This window comes from Myotis davidii, unplaced genomic scaffold (assembly GCF_000327345.1).
Source record: "Myotis davidii unplaced genomic scaffold, ASM32734v1 scaffold69, whole genome shotgun sequence".
Lineage (NCBI taxonomy): Eukaryota > Metazoa > Chordata > Mammalia > Chiroptera > Vespertilionidae > Myotis > Myotis davidii.
The window spans coordinates 3,371,015-3,385,542 of NW_006300363.1; the positions used below are offsets into that span (position 1 = coordinate 3,371,015).

Genomic DNA, 14,528 nt, shown 5'->3' on the forward strand with positions numbered 1-14,528 from the left:
GAGCCCTCCCGCGGTCCCTCTCTAGCCTCAATCATGCACTGGTGGAGTCCCTCGGCCTGGTCTGCACCCTCTTGCAATCTGGGACCGCCTGGGGGATGTCAGAGAGCCGGTTTCGGCCCAGTCTCCACAGGCCAGGCTGAGGGACCCCACTGGTGCATGAATCCATGTGCCAGGAGCATCTATTTATATAATCCTATATAATAAAGAGCTAATATGCTAATTAACTGGACAGTGGAATGACTTTCCAGAACGACCAGTTGGCAGGGGGCAGGGCCGTGAGGTCCTGAGACAGCCGGGACCATGAGGGACAAGGCAGCCGGGGCTGCGAGGGCTGAGCCCCTTACACAAATTTTGTGCATTGGACCGCTAGTCCATATCATAAAAGCCTAAGTGACCATTATGGCAGAATGACCAGAACGATTGGTCACTATGATGCACAATGACCACCTGGGGGCAGAGGCTCAAAGCAGGGGGAGGGCCGCTCAGCCAGAAGCCAGGCTCACAGCTGGTGAGTGCAGCGGCGGTGGTGGGAGCCTCTTCTGCCTCTGCAGAAGCGCTAAGGAACAGTGAATCAAGCAGTAAGGAGCAGTGAGCAGGCGGGCAGTAAGGAAGGAGGGGTCCTGGACTGTGAGAAGGCACAGGCCAGGCTGAGGGACCTCCCCACTCAGTGCACAAATTTCATGCACCAGGCCTCTAGCATTGCATGTATCAATTAAACTAACCCTCACAACAGGTACTATTATTATCCCTATTTTATATAAGAAACTGAGTTACAATGAAATTAAATAAGTTCTCTCAAGGTCATGAATCTTGTAAAAGAAAAGCCAGGATTTGAACTGAGGAAGACCAGCTCTTAACTACCATATTATGCTACAAGTTAAGCATTACATAGGCAAAGGAGGTTTATTTTATTCACAGATGCAGGGCTTCAATGGGAGCACTGAAAGAAGGAAACTGTCAAATGATCATTTGTAATATTACTTTTTGGAACTCATGGAGGAGATGAAAAGCTCCCCATATCTAGGGTAATAATGGAGTCAGAACCAGGAGATTGGTACCAAATCATGAAACAAGCTATAGGAACTGGGGGACCAGTAGGGAGGGTTGTGGTTAGGGTTGTGAGTAGATGGGGATGGAGGAGGTAAATGGGGAAGGCACTGTGTCCCACCAGGTCTGCATTCTAGGTGAGGGTAAAGATATGTGTATGTGTAGCAGAAAGGAGGGGAGGTGGTGCTGCAAAGAAAATTATCCTGTAGATTCAAGGTTTGTAACAAGTGACAGCAGTTTTTTCACTGTTTTCTTTTCTCTTCCCCTGAAACACTAAACAGTTACCGAAGCAAGAGCTCTCCAAAGCATGGTGCCTGAGACCTGCTGCCGGGCTCTGACATGCCCTCTCTAGCTTACCACTATCTCTAGTTCTACAACTGGCTCTGGAATAGTCCAAGTGCTCACCAGTTTGCAGTCTTGTCTGTCCCTGCAGGTAAGTTACTACATCCTTTCACCTCCTCCTGCTCACAGTCCAGGATAACATGGTGTAGTCTTTCATTATTATTTTTTATTAGTAGACTAGAGGCCCAGTGCATGCATTCGTGTGCAGGTACAGTCCCTAGGCCCCAGTTCCCCATTCGCCATCAGGCAATTGGAGCCTGCCGGCTAGGGGGAGGGATCAAGAGGTGGTCAGTGTGCCTCATAGTGACTGGCCATCCGAGGCTTGCCTGTGCCTTGGGCCAGCCCTAGGCAGCCGGGGGGCTGAGGGAGTCCAGAGGCAGGCGCCTGCTGCCCCAGGAGGGCTGAGGGGACTGGGTGCCACCATCTTTGAGGGTGTGGCAGTCAATTAGCATATTCCCTCCTTATTGACTGTGGGTGCCACCATCTTTGAGGGTGGGGAATCAATTAGCATATTCCCTCTTTATTGGCCGTGGGGTGCCGCCATCTTTGCAATGGGGTGAGGGTCAATTAGCATATTACCCTTTTATTATATAGGATTCTATTTTTAGAACAGTTTTAGATTTACAGAAAAATTGAACAAATATAGTAATGAGTACCCAAATAGCCCCCCTCTACAGTTTCCCCTACTATTAACATGTTATATTAGTATGGGACATTTGTTTTTGTTATAACTAGTTAACCAATATTGATGTATTAATTAAAGTCCATAGTTCATCCAGATGTCCTTAGGTTTAGTTTTCTCTGTTGATTTTTATCTAATTTTTATAGCAATAACAAGCATGTAACAATAGCTCTCATTTTAAAACTGAGATAATAATCAGATGCACCTATGAAGGAATCCCCTCAGTCCCTCAGGACTGAGGGAACCAAATACATTCATAATCTAAGCACTATTCTATTAGTCAGAAATTAGTGCATTTAGTTGAAAAGGGTATTAAACTTTTGCTCCAAACTACAGATCACTCCTACTCAAGCATGTGATTAGTAAGCAGTGTAAGTAAAGAAGCCTAGTGCTCTAAATCCCTTCTCTGATGTGATGACAGCCTTTCAGAGCACATTCATGATCGACTTCCATGTACCATATAGTGCCAAAATCTGCCAAATTCCCAAATCGGAGTTTCCCTTTTCAGGCTCACAGAGTAAGCCATGGATAAGGAAAGTTCAGATAAAGATAATTTAATTCAATTCCTTCCCACCAAACATTCTCCTTGCCTCTCTGAGGCATTTCAAACTGGCCAAGTCCCCTTTCATGAGCTTCTCTTTTCCCCGCCTCTGTGACTCTATCCCAGCCCAAGGAACCTGCCACCACTCTAACCACTTCTGCTTCTTTGTTGGTTCCTCTTCCTCATTTCCTCTCCCACCCCTCCCCCAGCAAAAGACCTGTCCTGATAGCTGGACTTTTGGCCTCTGGATTGATCCCTCCTCACATCTTCTCCTCAGTAGAAATAAAAAATCTCTATATTCAGCCCCAATCTCTCAAGCAAAACTTCATCCAGAGAGAGGTCAATGGGGGGAAAAGGAGACATATGTAATATTTTCAACAATAAAGAATTAAAATTAAAAAAAACCCCACATTCATCTGTCTTCCAAATATCTAAGGCAGATATGTTGTTAAGAATGTAATGCTAGCCCTGGCCTGTGTGGTTCTGTTGGTTGAATGTCGTCCCATGCATCAAAGGGTCGCCGGTTTAATTCTGATCAGGTTGTGGGCTCAATCCCCAGTCGGGTGCATGTGGGAGGCAGCTGCTCGATGTTTCTTTCTCTCTCTCAAATCAATAAAAAACATTAAAAAAAAATAAAGAAGAAGAATGTAGCACTAGCTTCAAACCCTGGCTCTACAATCTCTTAGCTCTGTGACCTTGAACTTGTTACTAACCTCTCTGTGATTCAGTTTTCTCATCTATAAAGTGAGAATAGTGATAGTACCTATCCCTTGGAACTATCAAAAGAATTGGATGAAATAACTGATAAAAGTATGAGAACTGATATATCATAAGTGCTCAATAAATAATAATACAGGCCCATTATTCTTTAGCCAGAACTGTTGGGCCAAAAGTATTTCAGAATGCACTTTTGGATTTAGAGAGGTAGCATGGTGCATGTTCTATGTATTTTTTATTATTTGACACCTCCCCCTAGGAGGAGGGGCAGCACTCCCATGGCAGAGGTAGAATGCTCACAGGTATCTCACGTACTCCTCTGCATTGCTTAGCCTCTCTTGAAGTTAGTTTTGGGCTTTGTGTCTTGTTCTGACCAAGAGCTGGGAACAGAATTGAATTTCAGATGATCTTCCCTGACAGCCACATGTTCCAAATCAGGGTCTCTAAGCCAACCTCAATTAGGGTCTCTAAGTGACTGAGGAATCCTATCCTCCCCTTCTCTGTATTGGACATATTGTGTTAAGTCACTAAGATTTAGGGCTAATCTGTTAAACTAGTTTTTGTAATGAAAAGTATGAATACTCACAATAATGGAATAAAGACTACAAATAATCCCTATGTTCATTCAGACCAGGTATTTGTTTTTGTTTTTTTAATCCTCACCCAAGGATATGGTTTTTTATTTTTAAGAGAAAGGGAGACGGAGAGAGAAACATTGATGTGAGAGAGAAACATCGGTTGCCTCCCACATACACCTCCACCGGATATCAAACCTGCAATCTGGGTATGTGCCCTGACCAGGAATTGCACCCGAGAACCTTCAATGCATGGGAAGATGCTCCAACCAACTGAGCCACACCAGGTTTTGTTGCCAATCAGTTTGCCACAAATTTACCAAAAAATAATAAAATTGCCTTTCAGTTTACAGTACTCTTTGAATTGCAGAATTGCAGATAAGGGACTCTGGACCTGCAAAAGCCATATATAGACGCACAGTCTGTTTTTTTTTTCTAAAATATATATTTTATTGATTTTTTACAGAGAGGAAAGGAGAGGGATAGAGAGTTAGAAACATCGATGAGAGAGAAACATCGATCAGCTGCCTCCTGCACACTCCCCACTGGGGATGTGTCCGCAACCAAGGTACATGCCCTTGACCAGAATCGAACCTGGGACCCTTCAGTCCAAAGGTTGACGCTCTACCCACTGAGCCAAACCGGTTAGAGCCACAGTCTGTTTTTTTTCACTGTAATATCAAACTCAACCTAGACACAGTCTGTATCAACTACCCTCCTAAACTAGTCTCCCTTCTTAGTGTTGCTGTTTCTAACCTTGGTACCACCGTTCTCTTGGCTACAGGCTCAAATCTCAGAGTTCTGCTTGATCCTTTCCTTTCTTTCCCCTCCTCACAGCCTGACAGCAAGTTCCAATTCTCCCTTCAATGGTCTCTGGTTTAAGACTCTGTTACCCACTCTCTCCATCATCACTTATTTTGCCCCTTATTCTATCACTCCTGGATTCTAAAAGTAACTCTGTACTTTTTGGCAACCCCCTTCCAACATAGTTTACATTCCTCTACAATTTCAATCATCTTAACCACTGCTTTCATCATGTCCCTTCCTTGCTAAAAAAAGTAATCAGTAATCCCCATGACCTTACAGAATAAAGTCTAAGTTCTCAGCTATCATTCTAAGTTCTCTGGAATTTAAGTCCATTCAGTTTACCTAACCATCTCACATTGCTTGTTCTCAACAGGAAGCTTCTCTCCAGACAGATCAATGTCCACCCTATTTCCTGAAATATGCCATATTCATTCCTTTCCCTAGGCCTTTAATCATTCAGTTTCCCAACCTGGAATGCCATTCTTCTTCCTTTCCACCTAACTAAACTTCTGCAGCCTAGTTCAAGTGCCATCTCCTCCAGAAATGACTCCATAACTCCTTGGCGCAAGTTCATCTTTCACTTTCCTGGCTTCCTATAGCACTCACTACTTGTACCATATATTTAGGCATAGTCACATTTACCTTAGTTTATTATTTTCATGAATTTCTCATTTCCCAATATGACTGCATGCTTCCCAGGGTACAGCAAACATAACTTATAATTCTTTTGTGTGTCTAAGAAACTTAAACTATAGGCACATGTTGAACTAAATGGAGAGATGCCATAGCTGCTGAGATAAAAGTTCCAGTACAAAAATTGATATCTAGACAGATTCAAGAGTCCCCTGCCCACTACAACCAATCTGGTGAAGGGAATAGTGAGAGATGTACCCAGGAGAACAGTGCAGGTTTCCAGGGTGACCTACATATTTGGGAACTCAGTAGGGGCAATAAGAGTAACAAACGATGACACCAAACTTATGCAGAAATGAACTTCTCAAAGTCTGAACTCAACAATTAAATATGGCTCACAAGAATTAAAAAAATGCAGTGTTTGTTAAAGGTTTGTGAACTAATTTGACCTGACAAAGAGCTCAGCTAGCCATCAGGTCTAGTACCCTCCCTCTAATTCTATAGTGCTCACTCTCCCTATACTTGCTATATTCTTTTGATGGCTCCCACATCTTTGGCATTAGAGTCCTTATTTTGCCAAAGATAAATAAATGAGAAGAAAAAGAAAAGGGCAATAAAAATAATTTTATTTGTATATGACTCATTAATGTCCTAAGAGAACAGTGGAAGACATTATTTTAAAGCAGCTTCTTACAACATAGAATACCAGGCTTGTGTTTTGCTTTATACGTGTGGGATTTTTTTGTTTGTTTGTTAATCCTCACCTGAGGATATTTTCCCCCCACTAATTTTTAGAGAGAGAATGGAAGGGAAGGGGAGAGAGGGAGGGAGGGATAGAGAGAGAGAGAGAGAAGCATTGATGTGAGAGACACATCAATTGGTTGTCTCCTGCATGCATCCAGGGACAAGGGCCAGGGATCAAACCTGCAACCCAGATACATGTCCTTGACCGGGAATAAAAAGAGGTGTGTGGGCCGACTCTCTAACCACTGAGCAATGCCAGCCAATGTATATTCTTTTATGTTTTATTTTCAAACTAGCCAGCCTATCTTTGCCTTGAAAGACAAAGGAAGTCCTGAAGAGCCAGGTCTATCATAGTAAAAACAAAAGGCAGTCTGTTAAATCACTGATCCTGCTGGGGGAACAACTCTTAAAGTTCTCCTCTAGAACGGATAGCCGAGAGAACTGACCTGCTTGTGCCTGCTATGAAGAAAGCAACTTTCCTAATCTGAAGCACCCAATAATGAACATCTAGAGCAGCGGTTCTCAACTTGTGGGTCGCCACCCCTTTGGGGGTCAAATGACCCTTTCACAGGGGTCGCCTAAGACCATCGGAAAACACATATATAATTACATGTTGTTTTTGTGATTAATCACTATGCTTTAATTATGTTCAATTTGTAACAATGAAATTGGGGGTCACCACAACATGAGGAACTGTATTAAAGGGTCGCAGCATTAGGAAGGTTGAGAACCACTGATCTAGAGGGTCAGACTGAGACCCTGGGCTTTGTTCAAGCCTCTACCTACCATTTTAATAAGATTTGAGAGAAATAAGAATCTGTGGAAATAAGAATTCTATATTTTCCTCCATTTGGATTTTCAGAAATGAGTCTAGTTTCAGAAGTTTGCAAAGGGCCATCAGACAATAATAACAATTCAATAAAGGTAGAAAACCTTAACCCTTTAGGTTCCATGACAGTCTGCATAATTCTGGTTAAAAGCTTTCACTAGAGCTCATACCTACAATGCCAGAACATAACAGATGTGATGTAATCACTACTGCTTCATTAGTTTTAAATGTATAAAATGCTCTACGTTCTGTCCATGAACTTAAAACAGCTTGATGAGATAAACATAATGGGTATTTTCTCTGTATTTGAGGCAGAAATACTGAGGTTTATAAGGCTGTTAGACTTACAGTAAAATTATTGTGATCAGGAGTTAGAAGATCTGGGTTTGCTTCTTGGTTCTACTCAATAACTTTGCATAAACACTTTGTAAACTTTAAGGTATTACACACATGCTTATAGTTGTTGTTACTGTTGTTAACTGTTGTTGTGGAAAGCCCTCTGTTCGTTGTAAAAGCCTACGTTAATGGATTATTAACACTCAATGGCTCTGACCAGTAATCTTTTTACTACACTAAGCTGTCAAGCTCACAGAAAAAGAGCACCTGTTGATTATAAAGCACTGTGAGTTGATGACTGCTAAAGGGATGTTGCACATTGCACATCACTACCTGCAAGACTACCCATAGGCCCTAGCACACTTAGAATGTGCCATATGTCTAAGAATGTCCAGCCAGCTTCAATCAGGTTGCAGGCTTTCAGGGACCAAATGTACAGAAGGAAAAGTACAAAGAATACAGATCCTACCTCCTAGCAAATAGTTCATAGCTGAGCACCTCATGGCCCATGTACTTCCATAGTTGCTCAGATGTTTAGTTGTTCCCTAAAGCATTTTCTTTTTCAATCAGTTACTTAGCTTATTTACTTAGAGAAGAGGATGACTGAAGCCCTGCCAAGCAGATATATTAAATTAGGTGGTCTAGTTCTTCCAGGCCTCAGCCCCCAAACAACTCTGTCAATGAACCCACAGCTCCTCTGGCTTTCCTTGTTGTACCAAGCTTGAGCCCCATAAATCTGTGCCAATCTCAGCTCTGCCTTGTAGCCAGTACTGCCACTATCACACTAAAGTGTTGTTTGCCTCTGCCAGTGCTCTCTCTCTCATGAAAAAGCCTTTCCTGCTGGCCAAAATACTTAACTACTTTCAACTGGGCCTCTATAATTTGAATCTTTAGTCCAATTTTGACATCTCTTAGCCATTTAAATTAGGTTTTGATCTTTCATTCCTTTCTTCTCCTAAGCATGGACCTTCTGGCAAAAGATCTGATAATGGAGAAAACTGTTTAGTTCCACCCCAGGCCCAAGTGAACAAAAATAAAAATAATAAAAAATGTGAATTCACTCTGTAAATTGTAAAATCCTATGTTAATAGATCATTAATGTTTCCAGACTCTTAGGTAGGCTCTTTTCATTACACTAAGCCAGCCATGGGCAAACTACGGCTTGCGGGCCGGATCCTGCCCATTTGAAATGAATAAAACTAAAAAAAAAAAAAAAAGACCAACAGAACCTAGACACAGAACCTAGAGACACAGAACCTAGCGAGAGAACCTGGCTGAAGAACCTAGAGACAGAACCTGGCTACAGAACCTGAATAGAACATGGCAAAAGAACCTGACTAGAACCTGGTGACTGAACCTGGCTGGAGAACCTAGCGAGGAAACATGGCTACAGAACCTGGCTGGAGATCCTAAGCAGAACTTCGCTGGAGATCCAGACCAGAACTTGGCTGGAGATACTGGCTAGAGATCCTGGCTAGGCTGCTGATCAACTGAATGCTGTCTCCGTGTCATTCCTTCTTCGCCGACTACATCCACACCTTTGGGGACCCCTGGACCTGCTGGGGTTTCAGCCCAGCCTGCACCCTCTCCAATTGGGGACCCCTTGGGGGGTGTCCAACTGCCAGTTTAGGCTCGTTCCTGTGAGATGGAGCCTAAATTGGCAGTTGGACATCCCTCTCACAATCTGGGACTGCTGGCTCCTAACCACTCACCTGCCTGCCTGTCTGATTTCCCCTAACCACTCTGCTCATTTGACCCAGATTTGGTTCTGACTGGTTAGTTTCTATGCCAGTCAGCGTCAAAAGCTCCGCCTCTTAGGCAGCCATTGGTTCCTCACACTTCAACCAGGTTTGGTTTTGATTGGTCAGTTTCTATGCCATTCAGTGTCTCTGGGCCTATCAATGGGGCCTGATCAGAAGGGCAGGGCTGATCAGCAGCCCCAGTAGAGGCCTGGAGAGAAATGGAGGCATGGTTTCTGGCCAGACTGGGAGAGAAAGAGAGAGGCAAGTGGTGATCAAAAGCTGCCACAGAGGCAATGGATCAGTCCCTGCTTCTCTCTTCAGACCTCTCTCTGGCCCTGATTCCTAGAACCCTCAGCAGTCAGTGCTGGGGTACGGTGCCTCCAGCAGAAGCAGTCAGCAGGACTGACTCCCAGTTCATTGAGCCTCGGTGGTGACTGGTAGTTAAGACCCAGGATTTTTATATATTAAGATTATTTTAGATAAGGGTAAGGGATTAAGTTGCAATACTACTTACATGTAAAGCAACATTTTTTGAGGTAATTATAATTTAAATCAGTATAGTTTCACAATAACTCTGTTAGCAGTAATACAATTGTCCTTAAATTTAAAATGCCAAAAAATTTGCCCTGGCTGGGGTGGCTCAGTTGGTTAAGTGTCATTCCATACAGCAAAGGGTTACAGGTTCCATTCCCAGTCAGGGTATATACCCAGGTTGTGGGTTCAATCCCCAGTCAAGACATGTGTATAGGAGGCAACAGATCGATGTTTCTCTCTCTCCCTCTCTCTCTCTCTAAAATCAATAAAATAAGAGTGCCAAAACCTTTGAAATCTACACTACATTGGAACTTAATTTTAGGAGGTATTTGGGAACTATTCAAGGAAATGGTCATCTAATTATCTTCACAATGAGAGAGGAATATGACCATTATATAGGAGAGCCCAAGAAGATTAACATAACATTCTTAATTATTCAGTTGGCTAAATTATTAGAATAAAGTTTCCTCTTCTCAGAATAGTAAAAGATTAGGTACACTGTTATCAGTGCATCCCAAATGACAGTATACAGTCTGGTGTCGAACAACAAAAAAGAAAAATAAGGACTATGAAGTAAAAAACAAAAATAGAAAGAAAAAAAGACCGTACCCTTTTATGTAATGATGTTTACTTTGAATTTATATTAGTTCACACAAACACTCCATCCATGCTTTTGTTCCGGCCCTCTGGTCCAGTTTAAGAACCCATTGTGGCCCTCGAGTCAAAAAGTTTGCCCACCCCTGCACTAAGCTGTAAACACCTCTCCCCCCTAAAAGTTCCCTCCACCTCCATTTCACTTCATCTTCCTAGAAATGCATTCACTAAGACTTCCTCCCTCTTTCTGCTTTCAGGATTTTGCTGAAGAATATTTCTCCTGGACAGAAGTTAAACATCTACTAGACTTCCCAGGAGAGACCATTCTACAGCCTTGACTTTATTAAGGGAAAAAACTAACATTGCCTTTTTACCCAATATTAGCATAACACTTTGCGCTTCAATTAGCATAACACCATGTTTGTTCCATAGCTTCTCAAGCTTATGACCTGGATAAAGAAATGAATGTGTCAATGAATGACTAAACATCTCCAAGCATGTACTGAATTTTTGCCCAACAAATCAGTAGTCCCTTATCTATATATATATATAAAAAGCCAGCGACCGTAATGGCCATAATGACCGATCACTATGACGCCCACTGTGGCCAGCGAATGGGCCAAATCAGGGGGTGGGGCCAGCTGGCCAACCTCAAGGCCCCTCCCCCCTGCCTGCCCGCCCCTGATGGAACTCTCCAACACTGTTCAAGAGCAGCGGGCCTATGGCCAAATGCTCCCTCTCTTCCCCTGGGCCAGCCCCGTCCTCGATCAGCCCACCCCACCACAATAGGCCCACAGCCCCTCTCTTCCTGGCCAGCCTGCCCCTGATTGCACCCCCCCACCCCAATAGGGGTTGGGGCTGGCTGGCCAACCTCCTGCATCCCCTCCCCCCAGCTGGCCACGCCCTTGATGGGCCCCCACCATCCTGATCAGCCTACAGCCCCTCCTCCCAGCCGGCCCCACCCCTGATCACCCCCCAACCTCAATAAGGGGCGGGGCTGGCCCACCAACCTCCTGCAGCCCCTTCCCCCACGTGGCCCCACCCCAGATTGGTCCCCCCACCACATCAGGGGCAGGGCCAGCTGGCCAACCACCCAGTTTATGTGCTTATCATGGCCTCTACTATCTTCTCAGGCAAGTATTTCTCACAGTTTTCTTTTGCAGATTTCTCTTGGCGTTTGGTATTTACTATTCATTCTTCCATATAAACTTTAAGATTTACAACCACCCATGGCCCCTCCCCCAGGCCATTGGCCCCCTGATTGGCACCTCTTACCCAATTCGGGGGCAGGGCTGGCCCCACCCCCAATCGGCCTTCCAACCCCAATCCGAAGCAGCTGCTTCCCCCAGCCAGCCAGGCCCTGATTGGTCTGATGGGGGCGGGCCGGCCAGCCAACCTCCCGATCTCTTCCTCCTGACAGGCCCAGCCCCTATCCAGCCTGATTGGGGCCAGGCTGGCTGGACCCCCACTCATACACAAATTCATGCACTGAGCCTCTAGTATAATATATAAAGTTGTGTTGTCCAAGATAATAGTCACATATGGCTACTTACATTTTATATTATTAATATTAAATAAAATTTAAAATTCAGTTTCTCAGTTGCTCTTTAGCTATGTGTGGTAGTGGCTACTACACTGGACAGCACAAATGTAGAACATTTCTATCATTACTAAAATTTTATTGGACAACACTAATAGAGTCTGCTTACAAGTAATATTATTGTGAGGAATGGTGATGAGAAGCACGGAACATAGGTAACAAGTAACCAGTACTCCCTACAAATCCACAACTTGTCTGGGAAATGAACTCCGTACTCTTGCAGCACTAGTATCAGGTTCAAAAGAATATTTTAACTTAAACAGATAATTTGGTTCCTTACCAAAAATTTGTCTCACTGACCCCTGCACATAAGCTTGTTGTTATTGTGGGGCTGTTCACAAGGACTGAGCTACTGCTGTTGTTTTTTCTTTAAAAACAAAAAAACTGAGATTAATAGCTTGTATCCTCCTCTATGCAAGTTAAAAAGTTTGACGATATTCAAGTAAATTATGAGTCAAAATAGCCAGTACCTCTTGCTAAGATTACTTCCTAACCAGTAGTCAATTTTTTTCACAGCCTTCTACCTTCATAACCACTGACTTCACTCCACTAACAGCAGTAGGCACAATAATCAGGACTTTTCTTATAATGGCTTTTAGCTCTAAGCAAAATCCCTAAGAGGTAAATACCTCTCAAGGATCAATCAGGGTCCACTCTACCCCTCCTCTTCCCAGTCTGGTCCCTTTGGGCTTTCTAACTCAAGAAAGATTCTCCTTTTCACCTACGAACTGATATACAGGCTAATAGTCCAGTCTGGAGAAAGATCAGCTAGCTGACTAGAGCAGAGTTAGCAAGCACACTCCACATAGGAAGACAGGAAGGAAAGTGAGGTCATTAGGCTCAAGCCTGGGGGAGGGGACTCACTTCTGGTAAAATGCTCCTTCCAAAAGCAGCTTTGAATAGAAATGAATTATAGCAAGGGAGAACCCACACAATTAGACAGAATAACGTATGAAAATAGTACAAGAATGGGCCCTATTCTGTTGTTCCCTTAGTTCCGTAAGGTAACCACGAAAATAAAAACAACTTTCTAAACTAATCCTTCTATTAAAATGAAACAAAAGGTACTCAGGGTCCCAGTTTTACTAAAGGCATGAAATACTCTAGGAGGCCATATTTAGCAGACCTCGGACAGAAAAACTTCAAGGGTGTCATACTTTCTCTAGAAGCCAAGGGTACTTCTGAAGAACGGGTAAACAAGGTGCAAATGAGGAGAGAGGTTAGCTAATACTGAAGAGATCCACAAGGGAGGATGTCATGGACAAGTTTTCATCAAACACACCAAACACCACCATCTAATACAGTGCTAGATACCCACTAGGGAAGAAAGCTCCCCATCATTCATTCCTTTCTGCAGGCCAAAGTACCCAGGAAACAGGGAGGTAAATGACACTGCACAGAGAAGTTCTCAGCACCTAAGTTTAAATGTTAACAAAAATAAAAACTGTTTTCCAAAAGAACCACACAACTCTCAATAAAATAGGCATTCTCAACTATCTGAGTTAATAAAGGAAAACAACTGTAAACAATAATAAAATCACTCACTCATTATTACCTTTAGAATATATTATATGACATTTTATTAAATAAATTTCCCTTTGTAATTATATTTTATATAAGCTAATACTAAAATTAATTAAATTTTCCTGAGTATATACTGTAAAGTTGTCTTCTGAGTTAGGGATCATAAATCTGGAAAAAATACTGGCCAAATAACCAGAAAAGTTATATAAATACTGTCCCCATAATAAATGAAGGAATTATTCTCATTCTCTGTAAATGAAACACTATACACAAGGTTAGATGCACAAGGCTTTGGATTCCAGATAATGATTCTTTTCACAATCTTTTTTGTTTTTTAATATACTTTTGATTTCAGAGGAAGGGAAAGGGAAAGGAAGATAGGAGCATCAATGATGAGAGAGAATGATTGATGGGATGCTTCATGCACAATCCTACTAGGGATCGAGCCCACAACCCGGGTATGGGCCCTGACTGGGAATCAAACCATGACCTCCTGGTTCAAAGGTTGATGCTCAACCACTGAGCCAAGTTTCTTTTCACAATCTTTTAAGTGTTACTTTAAAGTATTTATTCTTGGCTTCTCAAATATTTCCTATTTGAAAACTCCTCCCCAACAAATTTCGTTAAGTCTGCCAGGGCCACACATACCTGCCTATTTGGGTGACCCGTGTCTTTGTTCTTCATGGTCTCATATGCAGTCACCCGGGGACGTCGGCTCATCTGGAGGGCCACCAGATCCTTCATGATCGAGTTCAATGCCTCCTGTTCATCTACAATGAAAAAGAGCACATGGGTTAAGATACTTTAGTACAGACCAGAAAAGTACTTTCACAAATTATATGACTAATACTCAGGGAGTTCTTTCCAGGTAAAACGACAGGCTCTATTACTATAATTATATACATTTCTCTCTGAAATCTCTCAGAAAAGTAACTGAGGTCAGACTATGGCAGTTTGAATTTTAATGGATTTTTAACAGTTCTCTAATCAGATCACAGGCAGCAACATTTACCAATTCACTGGGGGCAACGGAGGTGCTCAAACAGAGCAATTCTTCCAATGTCACAGAAACTCAACCAGGAAAAACAGATGAAAAGTTGGAGAACTGAAGAACACGGCACAGTGTAGTAGGGTTCTGAGTGAAAAGATGAAGTCATGGAGAGCTGATTATGGAAGGGAGTTAGTCACAGGCTTATTGTTCAAGTACCATATGTAGGAGAGCACATTTTAAAAGGTACCAAACAAGGATCTCAGGTAGTAGTTCTGAACAGAAGTTGTCTT

General features: G+C 42.9%; 1 protein-coding gene across 1 annotated transcript in view; it reads right to left on the reverse strand.

The window, feature by feature from the left end:
- Positions 1 to 14,051, reverse strand: part of MAP3K3 (mitogen-activated protein kinase kinase kinase 3) — a gene marked incomplete at its 5' end in the record, with an annotated part of 55,033 nt that extends 40,982 nt beyond the window's left edge. Inside the window, one exon of the mRNA XM_015572420.1 lies at positions 13,896 to 14,051. Within this exon, the coding sequence (XP_015427906.1) occupies positions 13,896 to 14,051 (156 nt within the window). The remainder of the gene's footprint in view (positions 1 to 13,895) is intronic.
- Between the last annotated feature and the right edge of the window lie 477 nt (positions 14,052 to 14,528).